Source organism: Pan paniscus, chromosome 17 (genome assembly GCF_029289425.2).
Source record: "Pan paniscus chromosome 17, NHGRI_mPanPan1-v2.0_pri, whole genome shotgun sequence".
In the NCBI taxonomy this organism is placed as follows: Eukaryota; Metazoa; Chordata; class Mammalia; order Primates; family Hominidae; genus Pan; species Pan paniscus.
Window position 1 is genome coordinate 31,570,273 of NC_073266.2, and position 26,116 is coordinate 31,596,388.

A 26,116-nucleotide genomic window follows, 5' to 3' on the forward strand; every position below is an offset into this window, starting at 1 on the left:
TAGAGTTTGCCACCTCATGGAAGTAAGAAAGCAAAAGAATAAGATTCACACTGAACAGCTGGTTTTAGATGTGGATGTTAACATTACTGTCAGTGGAACTGGGTTTTGGAACTGCTGAGTGAGTATTCTAGTGGTTATAGCCATTGCTACAAATTCCTGTAAGAGCTTTCACTAAAGGGAGAGCCAAAGAATGTTTAAACCAACGAATGATGGAAATAAAGGCTCATATAACATTGGCTTAGTGAATTCCACGGCTGAGAGGAGCACAACAAACTAAGGTGTTTAACCTCCAAAACAGCGGTGAGACGTTTCAACTTTTACAAACTAAAGGCAAGCAACAGTTTTTGATGGTGAATTGATGTGCTATTTCATTTTTTCCAAACTAAAGGCAAGCAGCAGTTTTTGATGGTGAATTGATGTGCTATTTCATTGTTGTTTTGGGTTTTTTAATGTTTCCGTTTTGATTTTTTAAATTCTGGATCATGAAAAAACTCTGGAACAAACATTTTACCACAGGTACCAAGGAATACTAGGAAGGACCAAGTGATAATATCTAATAAACAACAACAAATATCTGGATCCCCGATGCTTGTGTGAACTGGGTCTAGCTAGCTTAGAACTCTACCTAGGAAGAGACAAAATGTTCGGTACCTTGACTTTAGCAGTACATCCTGAAAGTCGAAAAATTCCTTCAGATTCCAGACCTGATTCCTCAACTTTCTCAAAAAACTAGAAAGCAATGATATATTACCAGAATAAGTACCTCTATATGACCATAAACATATAAAACAGTAACAATGATGACATGAATCAATAAGTTACCAAGCATATATATATTTGCCTGGCACTTGAATGCTGTGTTAAATGTTCATAACCATCCTATGACGTCAACGTTATCCTCCGACATGTAAATGAGAAAGTAGAGATTTATAGCAGTTATACAACTTTCCCAAGATCAACCTCGTAAGTAACGGCACTGACTCAAGTTCGTGCTCTTAACCACTCTAAAATTATACATGCCTCTTAACCATTTTTAAGATCTGATTACTATAACTCTTTCTGCAGACTGATCAGTAACAAGAGATTCTAAATCTACTGTCATTGGTTGCAATCACTCTGACTAAGAAACTATAGGAATTCTAGATGTCTGATCAAGGAGTTTAGACGGGGTAAAGATTAATAGCTTTCGTGAGTTCTCAGGATGGTGATAGGTGTTAAAAAAGTAATAAACACTACCATTTATTGTGCATTGATTATGTGTAAGTTCCTATTCTCAGTCCTTTACCTGCATTAACTCATCTAATCCTCACAATAACCCTATTCTACTGCCAAGGAGACTAAGGAGAACAGTTCGATTCACTGTAATAAAGCACCTCACAGTGCTTCTCTGGAAAGGATAATAACATGGCCAAGTTCACCCAGTAAGAAGGGGATCCAGCATCTCTGCTATTTTCCTTTCAAGAAATGATGGTGGATGGTACCTGGAACTAAGGTAATTCTTCTAGGTATGGAGGCAAACAGATATTTAGGAAGAAGAAACACGTCTGTAAGAAAAGCCTCTCTTGTAGGAGTGGGAGAGTACTATCTTGAGGTGTCATAGCGAGGAACACTTAACATCCAGTAGTAATAACAGCTAACATGTTGCCAATATGATATAAATCCATATTTAGTTTAACTAGCATTTATTGAGTACTTTCTATTTGCTAAGTTCTATGCTAGATTTTTGTACCTACACAGTACTATAAACTCATGTGCTGAATCGTCTTTGATTTTAATATTTTAAACTCTGCCCTTTACATACAGGACAAAGACAATGCTGGTTTCAACTCAATGAAGGAAAGAAAATCTCAGCGTCACCATGGACTCTGGATTTTGCTACTGCTCCTTTTCCCACTCCACCTCTTGCTGACTGTGTGTCTTGGCTAAGTTTTCTCACTCTTGTATCCCTCAGTTGCCTCATCAGTAAAAGGGCGGTGGTAACACCAGCCTCTTTGGGCTGCTCCGTGCTGACTAGACATGGTATTACATAAACAGCACTGGCACAGCCCTGCCTAGGGAAGTCACCCACAGAGGGCCCGTGTGTACAAAGGTGTTGCTTGTATCCTCTGGCCATCTCGGTGCCATCTTCCTGGCTCCTATCTCCAGCCAATCAGTCACCTGACTTGAGAAGTATCTCAATTTGAGGCACTGGTAGCAAAATATAGGAAGCTAAACAAGTGATGTATGATTATCAGTGTCAGGTAAGTATATGTTTCCTTAGACAATATTTTTAAATATCATTTAAAAACTCAATTTAAAATTCCACAAAATTTGTGTTAAGGACTAGGAATTTTAATTGTGCCACTGGATGTCACTGTTGAATAAATGCACACTTAGGTAAAAACCAGTATAAATTGCTGGCTATAAAACAACATGACTTAAAAGCAAATCAGGTATTCAGCAACAATAGTCACAGAGATATTAGCATTTTATAGTTCAGATAATATCATTTTCGAAACCTCCTTCCACCAAAATTATTCTTTTTGTCTAAATGTATCCTATCTGCCCAGACACACCGGAAAATGACTGGAACGTGCTGGTTTTTAGATTTTATTAAACTTGGTTTGGAAAATTGATAAAACGATTACACATATACACATTTTTAAAACCCAGCCTATGCTATATCTCAGCAAATATTTGTATGATTTATATATGCATTGGTAATAATTAATGGTCATCTTTATCTAGACAGAATAATCAAATGCACACACAAACACATTCATATGCGCAAATAACATTTGAAAAAATATTGGAAAAAAATGTAACTGTTCGTGCCCTGGGTCAGACCATCTGTGTCCGTCACCTGATGTGTTATAGGCAAACAAAATGTAACAGGCTCCAAAAGAATGCAGCAAGGCCAACTGGTCCAGGCGCCATGGGCCGTTAGGCGGTGCATGGAATAAAGCTGAAAATCACCAGGGGCCTGAGTCCTAATAGGGCGATAGTGTCTTTAAATATAAAAGAAAATTTATTTGTGGGTTTACAAAGTGCCAAATCATAAGCATGAGGCTCTGTGAATTCCCCTTTCATTTGCCTGCTACTCACTTTTTGTAATACCAGGGGAACTTTCACTCCAGGGTCTTTCTTTCGGTCACTGTCCAGGAGGACTGTAAGTGGAACTCCAAAAATCCCATTGTCTTCATTGTGAGATAGTAAAGGGGGAAAGAAAAAAGAATTAGAAAAGCATTATCTTATTCCACTGTGTCAAAGTGTTAAAGCCGGAAGCAATCAGTCTTCTTAGTTACCTCGTCCTTTTACTTTCTCTGTTTTGTTCCTTTTCAGTTGAATTCCAAAGGCATCAAAAAAGGCAGTCAATTCAATCAGAGAGAGATGGCGGATTTTCTTCATGTCTTCAGCAGACAGATCTCCTGCTTCAGTTAAGCCAAATCTGGTTTTCTGAACATTAAATTTCTAAAACACACAGTGAAGGTATTTATTTTTTATGGTAAAGGAAAATTATTATGCGTTCACTCAAATGCCACCTGGACACTCTAAATCTATGCAGTAGAACGTGTTCTTTGGAAAACATCTCTAAGGAGCATGCTGCATCCTAGAAATATGAATATGTGGTTTAGAACAATGTGCAGATCACTGCTATGCTAATTAGAAGCAAAACAGCAGTCTAAAGTATATGATAACATTGCCATTGCAACTGCGGAAACTGCCTTCTTTATAAGGAACACCCAATATTGTCAAACAACATACATGTCAGGCACCACATGGAATGCACACACCATGGCCCTTAATTGGAATAAATGTGAGACACACATAACAGGAAACACACCTAAGTATATCCCAGGAGAGCTCTAAACATATGTTTTTTTTTTCCTTCTTGGGCAGTCAATCTTTAAATCAAGGTTTATCTATCCCATACTGCACACTTTAAGAGACTTTTAGTAATCTCCCAGTTTAAACTGATTATATATGCTTGCTGAGACAACAGTTATTCTACCATAAAAATTAAATTTAAATGATTCCAAATTCTTAAAAAAGCAAATACAGAGAAAGTGCAAACAATCCTACTATGATTTTGAAGACAACGATACTGACATATTCTCTATTTTCACACAAGAAACAAAAGACACTAAAACAACAACAGCAGCAAATCCTTCAACAATCCAGAAATATTGTGAAGAATTTCAGCAGCAAGACCTTTTAGAAGCAAAAGATTATTCTTATATAATATCCACAGGTTCACTTTGCCCTCAGAAAGAGTGGTATTGAAAAAAAATGCTGAAGTAAAACAAAAAAAACCCCATAGATTAAATTATAAACACTTAAATTTAAATTATAAAGCTTTAAGTTCACATTTTCCATAGGAGTTTCCTAAACTGGAGCTTCCTTGGGGTAGTCAAAGTATCTGCCCATTCATTCATTCTTTTATTCATTCAATAATTGCTCCTTGGAACCTCAAGTATTTAAAAATGAAACAAAATATAGGATGTGGATTGGGGCATGCCTTGTGCTATTAAATGCTTAGCTAGTTTACCTTCTTTCTGAGGCTAAGTCCTCATATAACAGTAACACATAACAACAATATAAACAAAAACTGCAATCGCTTATTGACCAACTACTATGTGCTAAATCCTATGCAAAGTTCTTCATGGGAAGAGCCAAACCTCAGAAGGAGCTGGCTTCGATGAGGAGATGCAGGGGCCAGCATCCTCTCTTGCATGCCTCTCTTTAAGATAAGGAGGGGCTCCCCCTGAAACCAGAGTCCTGCAGGCTTCTCTCTTTTCCCTCGACCACCACATGTTGCCCTCTAACCTGCAGACTGCTTAGGGACCAGGAAGGGTTTTGAAGTTGGACACACTTAGTTTCAAATCCTATTTCTGCTTCCCACTAGCTGCGGACTTTGGACATGTTGCTTAGCCTCTCTGGGCCTCAGTTTCCTCAGCTGTAAAATGGACGTAATCACTAGGGTCCACCTTACATTATTAATAGAATATCTAGTATAGTGTCAGGCCCGTAGAAGGCACTCCGTGAGTCCTAGAGTTCTTCCTTTCCTCTTCCTGTCCTCTGTCATGGGATGGTTGTTTGGGAACGGTCCAAGTCACCTGGTACAAAAAGTCTGTTTCTGGATGACTCAGTTTTTTAGCTCTGAAACTACCTGGGCCCTGCTCATGAAGCATCCAACCGTAATCAGCACAGAGTATTCAGGACTCCACAAGATAAACTTTTCACACATGCATTGGTTGAATGGCAAACAGACCAATGTTACATAGTTCTCTATTAGGCCTCCTGGATATAACATTCTGGATATAAATAATGAGACTTTGGGGGTAACAAAGTATATAGCTCTCTTTGCCCATCATGTACTAATAGAAGTTCTTGAATTGGTTTTGATGTGTTTTTATTGTCTGTTCCATGAGCTCTCACTTCCTCTCATGACTGTGACTTTTTGCAGTCCCCTCTTCTGATATGTGGCTTATAGAGGCACAAGTGTGTAAAGGTAGGGTCTGCATTGATGTATGAGAAAAGTAAGAATATAAAGTGTAAGAAAGCTCACAAGCCAGGCAGGTAGAATCCTATTTCATTTGTAAAACAGTATTCAAGCCTACAGCCTCACAACTTTTCCTCCACACAGGTACAGCCAGGCAGGCTGTGCACTGCACAAGTGGTGCCCACATAACACCCCCAATGGTAGTGTGAGCAGTGTGATGCCTGGCCGCTGAAACCCCCGTGCACACACACAGATATTTAAAAAAAGAAATCTTGGCCGTGCACGGTGGCTCACACCTGTAATCCCAGCACTTTGAGAGGTCGAGGCAGGCAGATCATGAGGTCAGGAGATCGAGACCATCCTGGCTAACATGGTGAAACCCCATCTCTACCAAAAATACAAAAAATTAGCCGGGCAAGTTGGCGGGCGCCTGTAGTCCCAGCTACTCGGGAGGCTGAGGCAGGAGAATGGCATGAACCCGGGAGGCAGAGCTTGCAGTGAGCCAAGATCGCGCCACTGCACTCCAGCCTGGGCAATAGAGCGAGACTCCGTCTCAAAAGAAAAAAAGAAAAAGAAATCTTAGTTTTGTCCTATGAAGTCACAGGAAGTTCCTGGAATAATCATGAAAGGTTTTGCTTACAGTTAAAACATAGTCTTCTTTCTTAATCTCTGATTTCTTAAGTTTATTTCTTTTTAGAGCCTCCGTAACCATTTCTGAATAAGACACTTCAAATGACAGCTCTTCAGCCTCTGGTGGAATGTTCTTTTCCAGAAAATCATCATCTAAAGACAAAACAAAGAATACAGACTATTTAATATGCCATTTAATCAATCAATACTATTTGCTATAAAACAAATTCAAAATATTTACAAGTGAATCCACAAGCACGTTACAGTGTTTATATGCAAGGAAAAGCAGCAGACTCACCCCGAGGAGTTCAGTTAAACAATAGTGTCGCATCACAGACCTCCATATGGACACATTTTTATCATCATTGCCCAAACAAACTATTTACTCTGATTTTTAAAATTTTAGATTTGTATGTCTCATGAAAGTTGCTGAGGATTATTAAAAGAAAGTCCAAAATAGGGTATTTCTATATATTCTTATGATATTAAAATTAAGCTCATCTAGACCCAATGTCACTGTTACGGGTAAGCAGAAGCTTAAAGCAGAGGAAGAAAGGCTGGAAACTGCTAGAATTCCTCTCTGCTTTGACTCCTGTTGTTTCTTCCCTCACCTGTGGAATATCTGCCTCCTAAGGTTTGTTCAAATTCCATTTGTATTTCATGGCTAAATTTGTTCAGGTGAATTAATCGGAATTTCTGTTATTTAATATTGGTTACCTGATCTTGTATGACATACATTGAGAAAAAGCTGAATGGGTTATATGTAGTACCCCTTAAAAATGTTTTTCTCAAGCTAATTTGAAAATTAAGACAAAAGAGTCACTGAGCAAAAACAAGTGAATCCATAAATCATTTGAGCGATCCTAACCTGATTTCTGATTCAGATTTCAGCTTGTCATCTGGTTTCATTGCCTGGCAAAACTGTTCATATGCAAAGTGAATAATTATTTTATTATAAAAAGAACTCATTCTCTTTTGCCCTCTGCTGTAGGCACTGACTAGGGGACTACCAAGTATAACAAAAGGAACAAAAGGCAGAATTAAAGAAAACTTAGTTAATTTTACATTAAAATTAGGTGGAGAAATTTGTAAGTCAACAGATATAAAAATTCTGAATAGTGATGCTAATTAAAAACACAATAATAAATGAGTGCAGCGAGAACTTAGAAAATAGCAAAGGGACGCCAGGCACAGTGGCTCATGCCTATAATCCCAGCACTTTGGGAGGCCGAGGTGGGCAGATCACCTGAGGTCAGGAGTTTGAGACCAGCCTGGCCAACATAGAGAAACGCCGTCTCTACTAAAAATACAAAAATTAGCTGGGTGTGGTGGCAGGCACCTGTAATTCCAGCTACTCAAGAGGCTGAGTCAGGAGAATCACTTGAACTCAAGAGGCAGAGGCTGCAGTGAGCTGAGATCGTGCTACTGCACTCCAGCCTGAGTGACAAGAACGAAACTCCATCTCAAAAAAAAAAAAAAGAATGGCAAAAGGAGAGCTATGATGTTCCCTTGTTATACAGGGGCTTGCATTCAAAACAGAGGAAGATAAACAAATAGAACTCTAACTACCTATGGATCTATAAAGAGCCTCTTTGGAGAGCAGCAATTAAACAGGCCAATGCTCCAAACCACAGGACAATTCCATGTAGAAGGCTAGTTTTTAGTGGCATGATTTCAACTAAGTCACAGTATGGCAACAAATAGAATGATGTAGAATACTAATGTCTGGCAAGTCCCTTCTTTTTTATTTTTATTTTTTCTTATCAGCTTTATTGAGAAACACTTCACATGCCATTCAATTCACCCATTTAAAGTATACCTGCCAGTGGTTTTTAGCTTATTCACAGAGTGGTACAACCATCACCATGATCAATTTTAGAACATTTTCATCACCTCAACACCTTTATTTTTGAAGCCAATGCTGAAAAAAGCACAGGATCCATTATTTACAAAAAGAAGGCATGTATTTTGGGAAAAACTGAGAAATCACAAAAATATGGCCAAAAGGGGCCTATTTCCTACAAGGAGGATCTGAGATTCCATACCTAGCCCATCTAGGGAGCCCACCTCTCAAGCGGAAGAGGCGCAGATAAAAGCCTCCCCAGCAGCCTTGTCAGGGGCAAGCTGCTCTGGTGCTGCGTGTGCCTGAGCAGTGAGTAGGGATCCTCAGAAGTGGCCTACTCCTGGCAGACCACATCACTTGGGAAACAGCCTTTAAAGCAAAGACACTAGCCATGTGAGGAGTTTCTAAATGATGAGGTGGTCGTGAAGGAGGAAAAGATTCTGCTTCCAATCTGGCTCTATTAATTTTGTCTTGTGTGACAGAATGGGGTGTTTGGAGTTGGGTGGGAGGAGTGAGCGATGGAAGTGACAGAATCACAACAGGGAGAAAAGCACCCTTATACTTCGCTTTTAGAAATTCACTGCTAACTGTATTGAGTGCCAGAACAAAAGCGAGAAGACACAGCTGAAGTTCAACAGGAGGCATGCCGCTCACCACTTATCGCATTCTGAACTGGCTGTCCAGGCTCCGGTGATCCATTGGAATGAACTGGTACAACTGGAATGGTCTCAAGTATAGCCTGCCAAGCAAAGGAAGATGAACACAAAACATTTTACCATAAATACAGTCCACCTCACATTTCAGCCTGACTTATGTTCTGCAGTATACAAGAGTTATTTTCACACAAAAAAAGCCATTCTTGATTTCATAAAGGACCTGCATTTGATTTCCTGTTTCTGCATTCACTTTGGATGTGTGCAGCTTACACATGTTTCACAAAAGGGAACAATGTTAAGGTCCATATAACTGTGCTTTCCTAGCTCTTAAATATTTGCTGCTTATACCTTTGCTAAGATGTAGAGATTATGATTCCTGACATCACATAATTTGATATTGCTGCTTATACCTTTGCTAAGATGTAGAAATTATGATGCCTGATGTCACATAATTCGATAATTATAATATCATTTGTTAATTAATCTTCATGCATTTTTGTCTTACTTATATTAATTATATTGTTAATATAACATTAACATATTAATTCCCTCACAGCAAACTACAGAGTGATAGTAACTAACAAAATATTAGGTATCTTTTCTAATTCAATTTCCCCTCTTAATTAATTTGGTATTTTTTAAATTGAAATCCTGCCAGAGCACTGAACTCCCCTTCAGTATTATCAGAAGTTGAGTATCTATCCTGGTAAAGGCCTGTGAAGCAAGCTCCTGCCTAGGTATGGATGGGTATCAGTAAAAATTTACACACAAATCCTATCAAAACAATTTACATGCAGATCTTATAAATTTTAATATGGGAGTTCTCTGTGAATATGTGTGATAGTGAAATCTGCTACTCCATCAAGAATCTTTTATATGCTATTCACACATAAAATGTTTTCCCCCAGAGCCTGATTTCTTTTTTTATTCTCGTATTTCTTTAGCAATAACTGAACACCTGCTTCATGAAAGGTCTTTTATCATGTACTACAAGTTGCGCAAAGGGGTCTTGAATTCTGAGCCTCATGATCTCTTTTTATTCCTATTTTATTTCAAAACAGTTGATACAATTATAATTGTGTAAATGGTGTATGAATAGATGTCCAATTATTAAAACATAGATGCCCAATTACTGTAATTGGTGGAAGAATGACAAACCGAAAAAAGGTCTAGGGTCATGTAGGTTCATTGTCTGGCCAATGTTTGGTGGCTCTACAAGTAACAATACGGAATAAAGATTACCCAGACACTCAAATCCTTAAAGAGATGTGGACAACTTTTCCCTTTCCTTAAGTTTTCCAACAAAGAAATGCTTTGTCAGACTTTGAAATAACTTACCTATGGGAGAGAAGACTCTTTTGAAAATTGATAAGACTTTTTTATTTATTTAGGGCTTGAAACTGATGGTTTGGGATACTTAAACCTACTGAGTGTCATTATCTTAATTTTCTCTGACAGTTTTACTGGCCCCTAGCCAGTTAATTGTACTGAATGAGTGCCTGCTCTTTGTAATGTAAATAATTATGGGACTTTCTTGGGGGAAGCAGAAATTTGAGTCATAATCCCTGCTCTTGAGCTACTTACAATGAGAAGAACAGAATAACACTTACAAAGCATTACGAAAATGAAGCCACTGTTAAGAACTAATTTCTGTAATACCAACTGCAAGTGTTATTGGAGAGCGATTGAGAGGGAAGAGGTGCTGCCCAGAAGGTTTCCACTGATGAGGTGGTTGGACTTGAGCTGGAACTTAAGGAATAATGAAAAGGACTTCCAAAGGCAAGAGGAGACATGCAGAAGCATTCAGGCCAGATGGAGATGGAAGCAGAAATTTCAGGCATGGAAATATCTGAAGCATTTCAGCACCAGGGATCACGAAGAGACTGGGGTACCAGGAGTCAAGTCACGGTATTAGAAAAACATAAGAAATAAATTAATCAGGAGAGTCAGTGCAAATTATGGAAGGTTTTGAAAGCCACGTCAAAGAGTTGAGACTTAGAATCCTAAAGGTTAGAAACAAAACAGAGCAAGACAAACAAATGCACATCTTTGTGTTACAGCAGAAGAATGATTTATGGTGGAGATGAAGGAACAGTGGCAGCCAATAAACGGTACCTGAGTTGGGATGTAGGTTGAGCAGGAAGGCTAGATGCTTGACATATATCATTTTAAAACATCCGTTCCTCATTAAGGATTATATTACGACTAGCATCGTTTTTGATTTGTACTAGTGATTTTAATGTATTTTAAATATAAAGACCACCCCCATTTAAAGCAACCTTCCCCAGCTTGTTCATAACTGAGCCCACCGTTTCCCTAATGTGATCAACCACATGTGTTTCTCACCAGGGCTTTCACTGCTAAGGGAAGTGACAGAATCACAACGGGTGTTTTCCCTCTGCTGAAAGTTGCTCTGCTGCCCTAGTTACACCAAGCTAGGATTGGAAAGTAGAGTATGAGGGGTTATTATGTTAAATTTTAAATTGTAGGAGCCTGGTACTATCTGCTATAGTTTTCTCCTAGACTTTGACTAAAGTTATCTGGTATGTCCTCCATATTCAATAAAGACCATACAAAACATTTTCAATGCTCTATTCACTACTTAAAATTTCACTGACTCAAAACATGTTTATGATCTCTCTGACTGGCTGTTTGGTTTTTGCCCATGGTTTGAGTTTCTGTGCTATATGACTCCATGTACTAAAGCCACCTGTGCTTGATTAAACCAAGACAGTAAGGCTCCTCATCTTCTTGTTCTGCAACCAAGATCAGAATGGACAAATCCACAACTTGCAAAAAACACTGTGCCAGAGTCCCCAGAGACCAACTTAAGGAAGCCACATTCACTGACAAATATGCAATGCATTTTACAGCAGAAGATATAACACTTGCAAAATCTATTCAACATGAATTTAAAGGTATTCTGATGATGTCTTGAATTAAAACATTGTTCACATCTGAAATTATAACCTAAATACCTAAATATTAAGACAATGAGAACATTAAATACCAAATATCCATGAGAATAGCCAAAGTTTTATTCAGAGATTCTTAACTTTAATGCAAATGACTAAAATTAAGTAAAATATCTTCATACTCTAAGAGATGAGAAAAAATTATCCAAGTAGAGCCAAGAAAGAATGTAAAAAAATAAGATTTGAATAAATTATTGCAATAGGAAAAAATAAGCACAATTAAATAAAGTTAGTTATCTCTTTAAAAATATTGCTGCTGGAAAGATTAGGCATGCATAGGAATGGGGGGATATGGGAAATCGCTGTACTTTTCCACTCAATTTTGCTGTGAACCTGAAACTGCTCTAAAAAATAAAGTTCTGCCTGGGCAATATAGCAAGACCTCATCTCTACTTAAAAAAAAAAATTTAGCTGGGCATGGTGGTGCACACCTACAATCCCAGTTACTGGGGAAGCAGAAATAGGCCAACAGCTTGAACCCAGCCATTCAAGGCTGCAGTGAGCCATGATCATGCCATTGCACTCCAGCCTCGGTGACAAAGCAAGACTTTCTCTCAAAAATAAATAAATAAATAATAATAAAGTTTATTAATTTAAAATATATTGCTGATACGGGCAACTATTTAGAGTCTGATTAAGATATAATGCACACATTTTAGAAACAAAAATGAGTAATATTTACCATCACAGATAATTTAAAATTATAATGTAAATAAACATTTGTGTATGTGTATGCATGTATATGTGTACACACACAATAAATTTATAACAACATACCTTGTAATTTGAAATAAACTGTATATCTTGATAAAGCAAATACACATTACCAAAATTCATATAAGTTGGGATAGAAAATAATCTAACCCTTAAATTACATCCATTAAAAAATTAAACAGGCCCAGTGTGGTGGCTCATGCCTGTAATCCCAGCACTTTGGGAGGCCGAGGCAGGTGGATCACGAGGTCAGGAGTTTGAGACTAGCCTGGCTAATATGGTGAAACCCAGTCTCTACTAAAAATACAAAAATTAGCCAGGCATGGTGGTGTGCGCTTGTAGTCCCAGCTACTGGGGAGGCAGAGGCAGGAGAATGGCTTGAATCCGGGAGGCAGAGGTTTCAGTGAGCCAAGATCGCACCACTGCACTCCAGCCTGGGTGACAGAGCAAGACTCCGTCTCAAAAATAAAATAAAAATAAAAATAAACAAGCCAGGCGTGGTGGCTCACGCCACCTGAGGTCAGGAGTTCAAGACCAGTCTGACCAACATGGTGAAACCCTGTCTCTACTAAAAATACAAAAAAATTAGCTGGGTGTGGTGGCGGGCACCTGTAATCCCAGCTACTCAGGAGGCTGAGGAAGGACAATCGCTTGAACCCAGGAAGTGGAGGTTGCAGTGAGCCGAGATCGCGCCATTGCACTCCAGCCTGGGAGACAATAGCAAAACTCCGTCAAAAAAAAAAAAAATTAAACAAAGCTTTATGCCTACAATGATACCAGGCTTTGGAGGTTTCATAAACAAATTATTAAATATATCAAAAATATATACAAATTATAAATATGTGTAGATTTATATATTATATGTTTATATCATAGTTCGATAAATGGCTCCAAGGTACAGAAAAGAACCCAGAGTTTTCAACATATTTGTACAAAGGTTAGCATAACCCTGGTAAACAAATTTTAATAAATTGTATGTGTAGACTAATCCTGTTTACTAGAATACAGGTTAAAATACTAAAATAGTAGTGAATCAAATTCTACAGTTTAATAAAAGAATAACATAACACAATAAATTGGGTTCATCCAATTTTATTTTATTTCTTGGATGAACCCAATTTATTGTGTTATAGTTCAATATAAGAAAAACCTATCAATGTAACTTCCTAAAGTAATTGATTAAAGAAGGAAAACATTACATTCATCTTAACAGATGCTAGAAAATCATTTGATATAATTTAAACTCCATTCCTGATTAAAACAATTATAAAGCTCAGAATCTTAGAATAAATACTCTCCTTAATGATGAAACATTAGAAGAATTCATAAGAAAAATCAAGAACTTATCAAAGGATCCTCATAATTATTAATCAATGTTATAAGTGATTGTGGTCAGTCCTCTAAGGGAAAACAATGAGATAAATAATTATTTTACATACTGAGTCAATAAAATTTTCAGTATATGCAGATGATTTCTGAGAAAAATCATAAAATTAAATGAAAAATTTTTAGCAGCAGAAAAGCTTCAGGAAGGAAGCTAAAGGAGACACTTATAAGAAACAAAAAAACCTACTTTCCGTATATATCTGCAAAACAAGCTAGAAAATACCATTAAAAATCTTACGGTTTAAATACCAATGCAAACTAGTATGTGTGAAAATGCATGTAAGACTTAAAGGAATAAATTATAAAACCTCACTGAAGGATAGAAGACATACATAAATGGACAGACACAATTATTATTCCTCAATGGGAAGACTCAATGTTTTGAGATGTGGATTCTCTCTCCAATATTAATCTTTAAATTCAATGAAATTCTTAATAAAGTCATAACAAGATTTTTTATGAGGTAGTCATAGCCTTTTTCTATGTTCATCTGGAAGAAAAAATTTCTAAGAAGGGCCAAAGGAAATTTTAATGCAGACTTTGATGAAGGGGAACTTACCCTAACAGATTTCAAAAACAAACCATAGAGACAGACATCTGCAAACCTGGTGGATTTACTTCTCATAAAGTTGGCATTTCAAACATGAAGAAATGATTAAAGACTGGGGGAAAGATACGGGTTAGGTCATGGCTATCTTATGGAAAAGATAATTTAGGTTACCTTCTTTTACCATTTTACAACATAAATTCCAGTAGGGCAAGTTGTTGGGGCCCCCTGAAGTCTTGGGGATGACAGTAAGTTGGCCCCGGGAATTTAGCCTGGCAGGAGAGGTTTATTTTTACAGGTGTCACAGACAGGACCCCTGAAGCCCTGGCCCCTGCTTCATTTGATTACCGGATATCCCTCCTTCTAGAAGAGACTGGGAAACCAAACTGGGGTCCCTGTGGTTCCTTATAACCAAGAAGCACAGGGCCCAAAATGTAGTTACCAAAGCAATAACTTGGCATCAGTGAGCCACTCTAGCAAATAATCATTTTGTTTAACTTTTCTAAAAGATACTCTGAGTAACAAACAATCCAAGGTAAGTCAAGTTGAAGGCCAGTGCCAGTGAGATATTTTTTAGACCCAATACTGCTGAAACTTTTATTTATGTCATTACTGGCATTCAACCTGCCTTCAGAAAAAAACAAAATGAAAATAAAAATAAAATCTGGGTGATTAACTTACCCTGGACAGCTCTATAACTGCCACACAAGACCCTTTTCTTTCTCTTATACCCTCAAACTTGCAAAAAGCCTATTTGTAGACAATATGTGCTCAGTAAGAATTTGCTGAATGAATGACTGAATGAACCAATGATGCGAAGAAGTTCACAGCTAAGAATAAAGAAATAGAAAAATATGACCAGCAGTCTTACCAGAAATAAAATTGTGGCCATGGAGCTGCCATGGAAACACCTAGAAAGGAAGGCATGCCTACCATCCTCTCCTTTGGCAACTCAATCATACAATCATCCTCCTCCAAGTTCTGGTGGTGTGTGCATGGAACCACACGCAGTCCTGTGCTGCTGCTTGTACAAAATGCTGGGGGTGTTAAGGCCAGCTACAGAGGCCGACAAGGGGTCCGACCATGTCAGGAGCTTCCACGTTAACTAGAAAGTTGGAGAACCACCGCAGGCTGTAAGCGAGACTTGTATTTTAAATCAATGACCTGAGGCTCTGGGAGGGATGAATTTGAAGGGAATAAAGCTAAAGTCTGGAGATCACTTAGGAGGCTACTTCAGCAGTACAGAAGGTAACAATGAGTTTCTGTACTGAGAGACTGTAAGACAGGAGGGGAGCAGAAAGATTTTACAACCATTCACATGATGAAATTCACAGGTCTCAGAGATGTGCATGAAGAGGGGAGGAGGGAGGCAGAGTTGAGGCTGCCATGCAGGGGTGACTGTTGGGCACATGGGTGCCACAAGCTGCGATGGAAGATAAAGGATCCTGGGCAAGTCCTCAGAGCACGAGTCCCCAGTCACAAGGGAATAGCACAACTGTGTAAGATCTACTGCAGGTCACTCCTTATTCGAACAGTTACCAGACTTTGTGAATGACTGACTTTGTTTTCATTAATAAGTGGGATGAATTTGAGATGACGTCTAAAACAGAGACACTCTCACTCATTTGCATCCCAATGCCTGGTCTTGAATGGGAAAGTAAGAGCTGATTTACAGTCAGTGGGTCAGATATTGTGGGTAACCCTCAGCCTATTTATGCCATAACCTACAGAGTTATTAGTAAGTTAATCAATGATAAAAGTCACTCATATTATTTTATTCCTCTTACATGATCACTGTGCAACAAAACAATACCATAAACAAAAATCTAAAAACACAACAGCAAAGTTAATTTATGTGGGGCTAACAGCATTATCTCCCTAAACAACAGGGATTTCCTAGGAATGTGTCATGCATGTAAATGTCATCAGCTCCTTGTTTCTCAAAATGGACAGGGGTTGAGAAAAAACTGCCCCAGCAGAACCTTTGAATGTGCCACCTCCATCTGAGTGGCTATTGTGCTAACTGCTGCCTTCCATCAACCTGCCACTGGAAAACCATTGCCTCATCTGATGGGGTCTCTCACTGTCTTCTGTGGAGGGTCTATCATATCCTCCCTGCAGAGCTCCTGCTCAGAGACAATGAGTGGGGATTCGCAGTGGGGGTGATGGGAGGGGGAATGACAAAAATTTTTGACAAAACAAAAGTACAAGTTCTGTTACTTAAGACCAAGGGAATGAATTCATCTGAAGGTAAAGAGTTTGCATGAGTGAGTCCTGAGAACTAAGGCATAGTGGAGAGCCTTCAATATCAAGATGAAGGTTTTGAATTTATCCTGTGGGTAAAAGGAACTTCTGGGTTAAGATGGTAGTTAAGCCACGTCATCAAACCTCTGGGATTTTTCTGAGTGAGCTCAGCTGAGAAGACCAAAGTTAACAAATTCCTCCAAATTGATACACATAAAAAACATCCTTTGATTTCTGGCTGCAGTGACATGAATCCATGGAGTCCTCATTTATTTTGAGCCTCTTTCTTCCTAATTTTTACAAAGTTAGTAGTTCTACCAGCAGCTGTGGTTTCCTTGCAATCTTAGCTCAAGTATTTTTTAATGTTTTAAAGAATTGCTTCTTCTTACCTTCCTACATTAGTTGCTTTGACTTGCAACTGTACCTTGACATGTAACTGTGCTGACATGGATGACTTACCACAGAGTCACTCCTGGGAACCGCAAAACTCCCTTCTTTATCCTGGGATGCGTCAGACAGGGTAGTACTGTTGAGAGAAGCATCATCTGGCTAAATGGAGAAATAAAAGTACCATTCTTATTCAGGCAAATACTTTCTAATGTGTTTGTGTATTCTGCTCTGTGTTCATACTGAGATATGTGTGGCAATATATGCAATTATGACTGCCTGTGCATGGACAATTGCATCCAACTGGTAGTGCAGCAGTATTATGTGCCACGTAGGTGCCCAGCCCTCTAAGGACACTGGCCTCTGTGGCAGACACTGATGTGCCTGCCACAAACTCCATTTGCCTTAACAGTATCTTGGTTTTGTTCCAGGGAATTGGGGTAAATCAAAAAACCTGATTTCCAGGCTCATTTGCAGTTAAGAGGGGTCACGTGGCCGACAAGGTGTAAGTGAAACTTTACCAAGTGTATTTATTAAGGAAAAAATATAGGTTCATTTGATACGTGCTCATGACAGGACCACAGACGACAGCCTGGAGCTGCCAGGCATGTTGTACAAATGAGGACAATGGGCACCAAGAAGAAGTCAGGGACAGAAGAGCAAGCCTGGCTGTGTCCATGCGGCCGGCCTATCAGACATGGGCCACCCATCTGAAGGGTCTCCATGTGAAGCAAAACAACTCCAACTTTTTGATTACATGTATCCAAACACAAACTTAACTGGACTAATCTCATAATTTTTTTTTAGCAGATTCTATGACTGTTTTTTGTAGTGAATAGAATTTAGTAGCAATAGTACCAAATTTTGTTTTTTGTTGTTGTTGTTGTTGTTGTTTTAATGAAGCTGGAACTAAGAGATTTTTATTGCAGTGTAGTATGGTGCCACTGAAATTAAGATGTGAATATTATTTTCTTTAGCAAGGAAACTTATTGCAAAATTTAATGCATTTGATTGAATATATTTTGCTTGACTATATTTTCTCAATTTTCTGGAGATACTATACATTATTTTACAAAATGAACAAAGATCTTTTTTTTTTTAAAGAAACAAATAAGAAACAAGAACTAGTACAAGAAATTTAAGTCAGCTGGGCATGGTGGCTCACGCCTGTAATCCCAGCACTTTGGGAGGCTGAGGCAGGAGGATCACCTGAGGTCAGGAGTTCCAGACCAGCCTGGCCAACATGGGGAAACCCCATCTCTACTGAAAATACAAAAATTAGCCGGGTGTGGTGGTGCGTGCCTGTTGGGAAGCTGAGGCAGGAGAATTGCTTGAACCTGGGAGGCAGAGGTTGCAGTGAGCCAAGATTGTGCCATTGCGCTCCAAACTGGGCGACAAGAGCAAAACTCTGTCTCAAAAAAAAAAAGAAAGAAATTTAAGTCAAGATGGTGAACTGACAATCTACCTCCCCTGCCACCCAAATAACTACAAATGGCAGAAAAATATATATTTCTTAGAAGAAAAGGTTTTGAATAGCACTGGAAACCAGTGAAGAATTCCATAGCAGGCCAAATGAGAAATTTGTAGGTGTAAAGCAAATGGGATTGGTTTGATAAGATAAAAATCTCTTCCTAAATGTAACATAAAATAAAATGTCTAGGAAGGGAAGAGAAAAACAAATAATGTAGAATGAACAAAGAGTAAGAAAGGGCCGCAGACAAATAATTAAGACATGTTTAGAAAAATAGGAGCCAGGCAGACCTCTCTTGCCGTAAATATGTAGACAGCAACTAAATATAACCCAAGGAAAAAACACCAAAAAAAATGCGATCTAAATTAAATGAAATTGTTGCCTTGGGGATGAATGAATTCCTAGTTTGAGTACAGAAGTCTAAGAGAGAAGGAACTCCAGATGCCACAACAAAAGACATGGAGGGGAGAACAAGAAATGAAATCAGCTTTTATCTCCCTCATTAGTTTCGTTTTGCATTTGAGGAGCCTGCATACGAACCAACCTATCCCCTTTACACACATTATTAAGCACCCCCTACTCACACAAACACACAATCAACAATTTTGGCCTTTCTGGAAAATAGATCTACTCAACTGCAAAGGAAACATACAATAATTTCCTATACAATCGGAAAATCAATAAAGTCCAGCTCTATGCCTCTGCAGAAAACTTTAGAGGCCCAGTGAGCTATAATTCCCCCTATCCGCAATGTACCGACAGCTTCTGCCTTGCAGAACACCTTTCACACACTGTGTCCTTAGGTGAAGGCGTAGGGTGAATCCTATCATCCTCCTGCTGTAAAAGATTCTGATAGACGGGGCTGGGGGAGGGGCTGGGGAGGAGGACAAGATGAAACACCTCAGATTGACAGTCATGGTCAGAAGCTCTCCCTCCACTGGAGGCACAACCTAAAACCTGAAAACACTCGCTGCCACCCAGCGGGAGGCGTGCAGTTCCCTGACCACATGGTACTCACTTCACTGTGCGCATCACAGATTGCCACACATTCCAAAAGCTAACGCGTTCTCCACACGCGATGTTTACATTTCCAAAATCACTGGAAAAAACTAAACGTTTATATCTATGTTGATACTGAAAAAAATATTTATACAGGAGTCTGTCATTTTTTCTGTGTGAACCCATGAAGACCCAGCTTTCGTTGACAACATCCTCCACACAGGATATGCAACAGAAAATGATTTTTTGTTGTTGTTTCTGCCTGTAGATCTTTTTTAATGATAGAATTTAGTTATTTTAGATTTACCTATTAAATTATTCCTTACTAAGTTTAACAGCTATGGGTGATGGGGAGATGTGGCTGTGTTTGCTGACAATCTGAATTATGTAGCATCTTTACCTAAGGGAAATGAAAATTTATATACTTTATTCTACATTTGTACTCATAAATGTTCTGGGCAGCATTATTTGTAATAACTCCAAACTGTAAACAATCCAAATGTCCATCATCAGGTGAACATCAATAGTGGTATATTTATACAATGGAATATTATTTAGTAATGGTCTAAATTTTTAAAACATACAACAAATGGATGAATCTCAAAATTATTATAAATTAAAGAAGCCAGACATAAAAGAACATACTATAATTAGACTTATATGAAATGGGAAACCAAGCTAAGGTGTTAGAAATCACAGCTGGGCTTGCTTCTCCAGGATGGGGGGCCTGCTGACTGACAGGGCCCAGGAAAAATTTCTGGGTGATGGAGATGTTCTATATTTTGATTAACTGTAATTACATGGGTGATAACGTTTGTTAAAATGAACTGAAGCTGGGTGTGGTGATGCACACCTGTAGTCCCAGCTACTTGAGAGGCTGAGGAGGGAGGATCATTGGAGCCCAGGAGTTTGAGGCTGCAGTGAGCTATGATTGTGCCAGTGCTCTCCAGGCTGGACAACAGAGTGAGACTCTGTCTCTAAAACACAAAAAAACAAAAACACAACCCAAATTATTGAATTATACATCTAAAATGTAGGCACTTACAGTTTGTAAGTTATACTTCAATTTAAGAAAACATAAAAATTATTTGATTCCCTAAAAAAATGTAATTCTTACCTTCTGAGAAACTGAAAAGGGCCATTGCTGCTTTGAATTGAGATTATATTGCTATAATAATGGGTATATTAGAGATTAAAAAACTGCTTTGGGAAATAATTTGTTTGCCAAAAATTATAAAAAGAGTGAGACAAGCTAAATAAAAATACAATAATGACCAAGAAAAAATGTTCAAATCTGGAGCATAAAGTTGAAGAAAACTAGAAAACAGAGCAAACAGACTAATATGAGCTAATTTCACAGAATCCTTAGGGTGTCGCTTTTCTAGCTGGAAGCCTCTTTGACAGGTGGTGCCTTTGTCTGAGTTTTGCTCGGGCCCGCTGGGTTCATTCCGCCCACTGGGTTCATTCCGCCCACTTGGCCCAGCAGGCTGCACTCGGCTTGTGCTACTGGCCCAGATCCCATGCCTGCCAAGGGCAAGCTAGGTGCGGAGTGGCAAGGGGTGTGTGAGCAAGCGCAGGGTCCAGCCACAGCACAGAGCCAGGCACATCAGCTGCAGTGGGGCAGGCAGCTCCAAGTGCCAGTACAGGCACTGGCTCTGTACAAGGCTACGGCTGGACCAGGTGTACCACAGGTGGCTTCCACTGTGGGCACCAGGGAATGCGGTGGTGCCTAGAAGCCTGGAGATCCCCGGAACTGCAGAGCTCCAAAGAGGGTGTCACAGCCCTGGCTCAGAGAGCCCCTAGGTCTGGGCTCCCCAAAGGGACACAGCTCTTCTCTCCTTCTAGTTGCCCACAATGTGGCAAGTGGGAAGCGTGTTTCAGCCCTGTTTATGTTACAGCTCTTTCAGTCCCACCATTTGGCGGGTCCAAAGTTCTAGTCCCAGGTCCAGGAAAAATGAGGTACACGGACAATGGGAGGGTGAGCAAGACAGAGAGGAGCTTCACTGAGTGACAGAACAGCTCTTAGGAGACCCCTGGTGGGTAGCTCCTTTCGGCAAACAGGTCATCCTGAAGAGACCTGAAATGGGTAGCCCTTTCCCACAATTGGTAGTCCCTGACGTCTGTGTGACTGGCTGAATCCAGGGGTTTTTATGGGCTCAGAAGGGAGGAAGTGCATGCTGATTGGTCCATGAGCGGCCATGGGCGGGCCTGGAAAAAGCACCATCCAATTGGCTGAATGGTCATCAATGGAGTCCTCACTCTGGTCAGCAGACTTCACCCAGAACTGGCAGCCCATCCTCCAGGCTTCAGGCTGTTCCTGGCTTGAAGGTGAGGTTTCACCAGGTACCTGCCCCTTTCTGCCCAGCAACCTGTCTGCCTCCCACCTTCAACATGCCATCCGCAGTGCCCAGGCTGTTCCTGCTGAGGGGCACCTGCAGGCCTGTGCCGAGCTGCCCTCAGCACCCACCTCGGCCTCCCTCCCATGCTGGTTGGTGCCCAAAGTTCTGAGGGGGGCCAAGGGGGCAGGGGACTGGAATGTAAGCACCACCCTGAGCATGTGCACACCCTGGGGGGTTGCAACAGCGCCTGGGCTGGGCCACAACTTTGCTCCACACTGGAGTGGGAGCCAGGAGCGGGGAGAGGCCAGGGAGCATGAGCAGGCACTTCCAAGCCTATGGGAGGAGGGGTTTCCCAGGCCACCAAGAGTACAGAGATGCCCGGGTCCAGAGCTGCAGGTGGGCAGCTGCAGGTGGGCGGCTGCAGCTGTGCCTGGGAGCACAGGACTCCCACCCTGCCAACTCAGCAGGGGGCAGGGCTCCCACCTGTTCCTGGCTCCTGCTGGCCCCATGGAAGGCACAACCCTGGCTGCACCTCCCTTGCTGTAGCTGGCGTCTTCACAGAGGCAGCTCCAGAGGGGCCTGCCTTCAATAAAATTTAGGAGCTATTCAATTGAAGCAAAGCATCCAATATGTGCTCTTGAAAGGTGGGAATGGGGAGAAAAAGAATTTAAGACATAATAGAAGAAAATATCCAGCAACTGAAGAAAGAAAAGTATTCTTAGACAGAAAAGACCCACTACGTGCTGACCAGGATGAAAAAGATAAAAAGAAGATCTTTGTGAAAGTTAAGAATTCCAGCAATAATTTCAAAATAAATTCAAAACTTATAAAATTTAAAAAGTTGCAGAGAGAACAAACACAAAAACCTAGAGAAGTTTATTTATAAAGGAATGAGGTCCAGGCAACTAAAATAAGAATAGAAAAAACATACGGTCACGCTAAGGGTGTAACAGTTTGTCAAAAAAGAGAGAGAGAGAGAAATTCTACTATATAAGTTTTCCAGGAGATCAAAGGTTTCCTGTTAAAAATGGACAGTCAGTTGTCATATGTTCCTAATATAACCCCCCCGGAGACCAATCTGGTTCAACTTTCATGTAACTAAGTGGTGAGCTGTTTTTTAGTTGCCATTGTGAACCCAAAATAACTGAGAAAGGTCTCAGTCAATTTAGAAAGTTTATTTTGCCAAGGTTAGGGATATGCCCATGACACCATCTCAGGGTGTCCTGACAACATGTGCCCACGGTGGTCAGAGTACAGCCTACTTTTATACATTTTAGGGAGACATAATACATCAGTCAGTACATGTAAGATTTACATTGGTTCGATCTGGAAAGGTGGAACAACTTGAAGTAGGGCTTCCAGGTCATGGGTAGATTTAAAAATTTTCTGAATGGGCTGGGCACAGTGGCTCATGCCTGTAATCCCAGGACTTTGGGAGGCCGAGGAGGGCGGATCACCTAAGGTCAGGAGTTTGAGCCCAGCCTGACCAACATGGTGAAACCCTGTCTCTACTAAAAATACAAAAAAATTAGCCGGGTATGGTGGTGCATGCCTGTAATCCCAGCTACTTGGGAGGCTGAGGCAGGAGAATCACTTGAACTCAGGAGGCGGAGGTTGCAGTTAGCCGAGATCACGTCATTGCACTCCAGCTTGGACAACAAGAGTGAAACTCTGTCTCCAAAAAAAAAAAAATTGATTGGCAATTGGTTGAGTTATTATTAGTAGAAAGGAATGTCTGAGTTATGATAGGGGTTGTGGAGACCTAGGTTTTATCATGCAGATGAAGCCTCCAAGTAGCAGGCTTTAGAGAGAATAGACCATAAATGTTTATCAGACTTAAGGTCTGTGTTGATGTTAATGCTAGAGGGTATAATGAGGCATGTCCAACCCCCTCTTCCATCGTGGCCTGAATGAGATTTTCAGATAGCTCTGGAATACCCTTGGCGAAGAGAAGGGGTCCATTCAGATAGTTGAAGGCCTTAGAATTTTATTTTTGGTTTACACCATGGACCCCCAGGTTGAAGGTCACACAACCTGAGCATGCCAGATGAACCAGGCATGCAACCATGGGTGGAACCTAAGTGCTCAGAATGAGGAACAGGGACTGAAGTAAGAGGCAGACACCATATGGCAGGATCTAGGATCTAATCAGATTGAGCCCTGGCATCACCCCATGGCAGGATCCAGTCAGAGCAGGCCTCCTGGCATCACCTTATTGCAAGATCCAATCAGATCACACCTCATTACCCTCTGACTATAAAACTTGCTCCAAGCCCCAGCTCAGTGAGACAGATTTGAGCATTTCCTCCTGTCTCCTTGCCATTTGAGTTGAAATAAACCTTTCTTGCTGCAAAACTTGGTGCTTCAGTGTTCTTTCCATTTTGCATGGGCAAACCGACCCAGTTTGGTTTAGTGACACTAACGGGTATGAAGAAGGTATCAGAGCCTCCTAACCATCCTGTAAGAATAAGGATTAGGTCCACGTGCTAAGGCGGCAACACGAAAGGAAAAAGTTGTTAGTCCATGCTAAGGCTATTACTACATTGTTTTGCAGTTGTACAAGCCTTGGTTAACTCCCCATTAATTTCTTAGTTTTGTGATAAAAAAAAAAAAACCCTACTTGCTTAAAATTAAGTTCCTTAGATTTTCTTTTATATGAAGCAAACAGATATAACTGATAATTTTTAACAAATGGTATGATTGTATTTTGCAGTAAATTATGAATCAATAGCAAGTATAGCTATTTGGTTATCATTTAAGACACTGGAAATAAACTAGAAGGATTATTTTACATTTTCAATAAACCAACACCTTGACAGATTATTTCATTTATGTTGACTGCACATAAGGAAGAAGTCTTCTTTTATCTATATAGGAATTGATTTGTAAGGTAGGTTTCTGATTACTGTAGATTGGACTGTAAACATTTTGTAAGTGCTTGGGTTTAGTGGTGTGTGTGATTAGAGTCAAAGGTCATTCATATGTAACACACAAATAGACTGTTTATTGTAAGTAGCTTAGTGAAAAATAAATATGTTGTCTATTAATGAGATTATAAGACATTCAATGGACTTTTAAAAACAGGATTATTGAGATATACCATATATGCAATTAACTGTACATAAAGTATAAGTAACATACAATTTGATGAGTTTTAACAACTATATAGACCTATGAAACCATCACCACAGTCAAGATAATGAACAAAACAAGCACCCCCCAAAATGGACTCATGCCTCCTTTGAATCTCTCGTTCTCTCCCCTCCTCACCCTCCCTCCTGTCCCCAGGAGCCAATCAATGATTATCTTTCCCCCACTATAGATTAGTTTACATTTTCTATCATTTTGTGTGAATCAAATATTTTTGGGTCTGGCTTCTTTCACACAGTATAATTATTCTGAGATCCATCTGTGTTGTGCGTATCAACAGTTTGTTGCTTTTTATTGCTGAGTAATATTCCATTTTGTGGATATACCACAATTTTTTTTATCCATTTACCTGCAAATGGCCATCTGGATATTTTCAGTTTGGGGGCTATTACAAATAAAGCTGCTATAAACATTGTAGATAAGTGTCTGTGTGTATATATATTACTTATGAGTAGAACGGTTGGGTCTTATAGTAGGTATATCCTTAATATTTTAAGATGCTGCCAAGTGGATAAAACATTTTACATTCTTAACAACAATATATGAAAGTTCTAATTGCTCTGAATCTTTGGCACTGCTTGGTATTGTCAGTCTTTTTAAGTTTAGCCATTCTATAGGGTATCTAGAAATATCTTATTGTGGCTTTCTTTGCATTTCCATAATCATTAATAATGCTGAGCACATTTTCACGAGCTTAACTACTCAACTTGAGCTCATTTACTGCTGAATATTTTCCTTAAAAATTACCTAAGGTAGATAAGTATGTTGAAATCTGTGGTTGTCCAGCCATCTTAATTATGTTGCACTTTTTTCAAGTTTTGCTCAGCCATCTTGAAGAAATGGCTTATTTCATGCCTACCACCATCCCCCCCCCAAATATAACTTACCATGGAACCACTTGTCTTGATAACTCTTGGAAGCTCTCTTTCTTCCTTGGTGCCATCCAGCTGATTAGTGTGGTTGCCACAGGTATCACGAGGCTAACAGAAGAAATGAAAGCCACGTTTATCTAGGCATATCTTTCCAAATATGACTGCGTATTCACACATGCATTACACTAGAGTTTTTATATATATGTACAGCTGCCTGGAGATATATACAATTAATGACTACCTGGGCACTGATAACAGCACTTACCAATTCATTCATAATTATACTGATCCTCATAAATGCCATGTACTGTAACAGAATTCGTCTCAGAAGCAAACTCTGCTAGCTTCCGGCCAAAACCCACTTTCTTTTCTTTCCTAACTTATGAATATCATGATTTTGCTCCAAGATGGTATGTTCTAA

The 26,116-nt window shown here is 39.7% G+C and overlaps 1 protein-coding gene across 6 annotated transcripts in view; it reads right to left on the bottom strand.

The window, feature by feature from the left end:
- The window catches only part of ARHGAP28 (Rho GTPase activating protein 28), a 230,113-nt gene that overhangs the window by 38,866 nt on the left and 165,131 nt on the right, over positions 1-26,116 (bottom strand). For 5 of the 6 annotated variants that reach the window (XR_008621973.2, XR_010110101.1, XM_055102779.2 and 2 more), the window contains 7 exons: positions 25,711-25,803; positions 16,937-17,026; positions 8,610-8,694; positions 6,123-6,265; positions 3,285-3,450; positions 3,085-3,176; positions 652-729 (listed from right to left, as the gene is read on the bottom strand). Coding sequence is in view for 4 of the 6 variants with exons in the window: in XM_055102779.2 (XP_054958754.1) it covers positions 652-729; positions 3,085-3,176; positions 3,285-3,450; positions 6,123-6,265; positions 8,610-8,694; positions 16,937-17,026; positions 25,711-25,803 (747 nt within the window). In the remaining 2 variants the exon portion in view is untranslated. The remainder of the gene's footprint in view (positions 1-651; positions 730-3,084; positions 3,177-3,284; positions 3,451-6,122; positions 6,266-8,609; positions 8,695-16,936; positions 17,027-25,710; positions 25,804-26,116) is intronic. The other variant, XM_063597203.1, reaches the window with a different exon arrangement.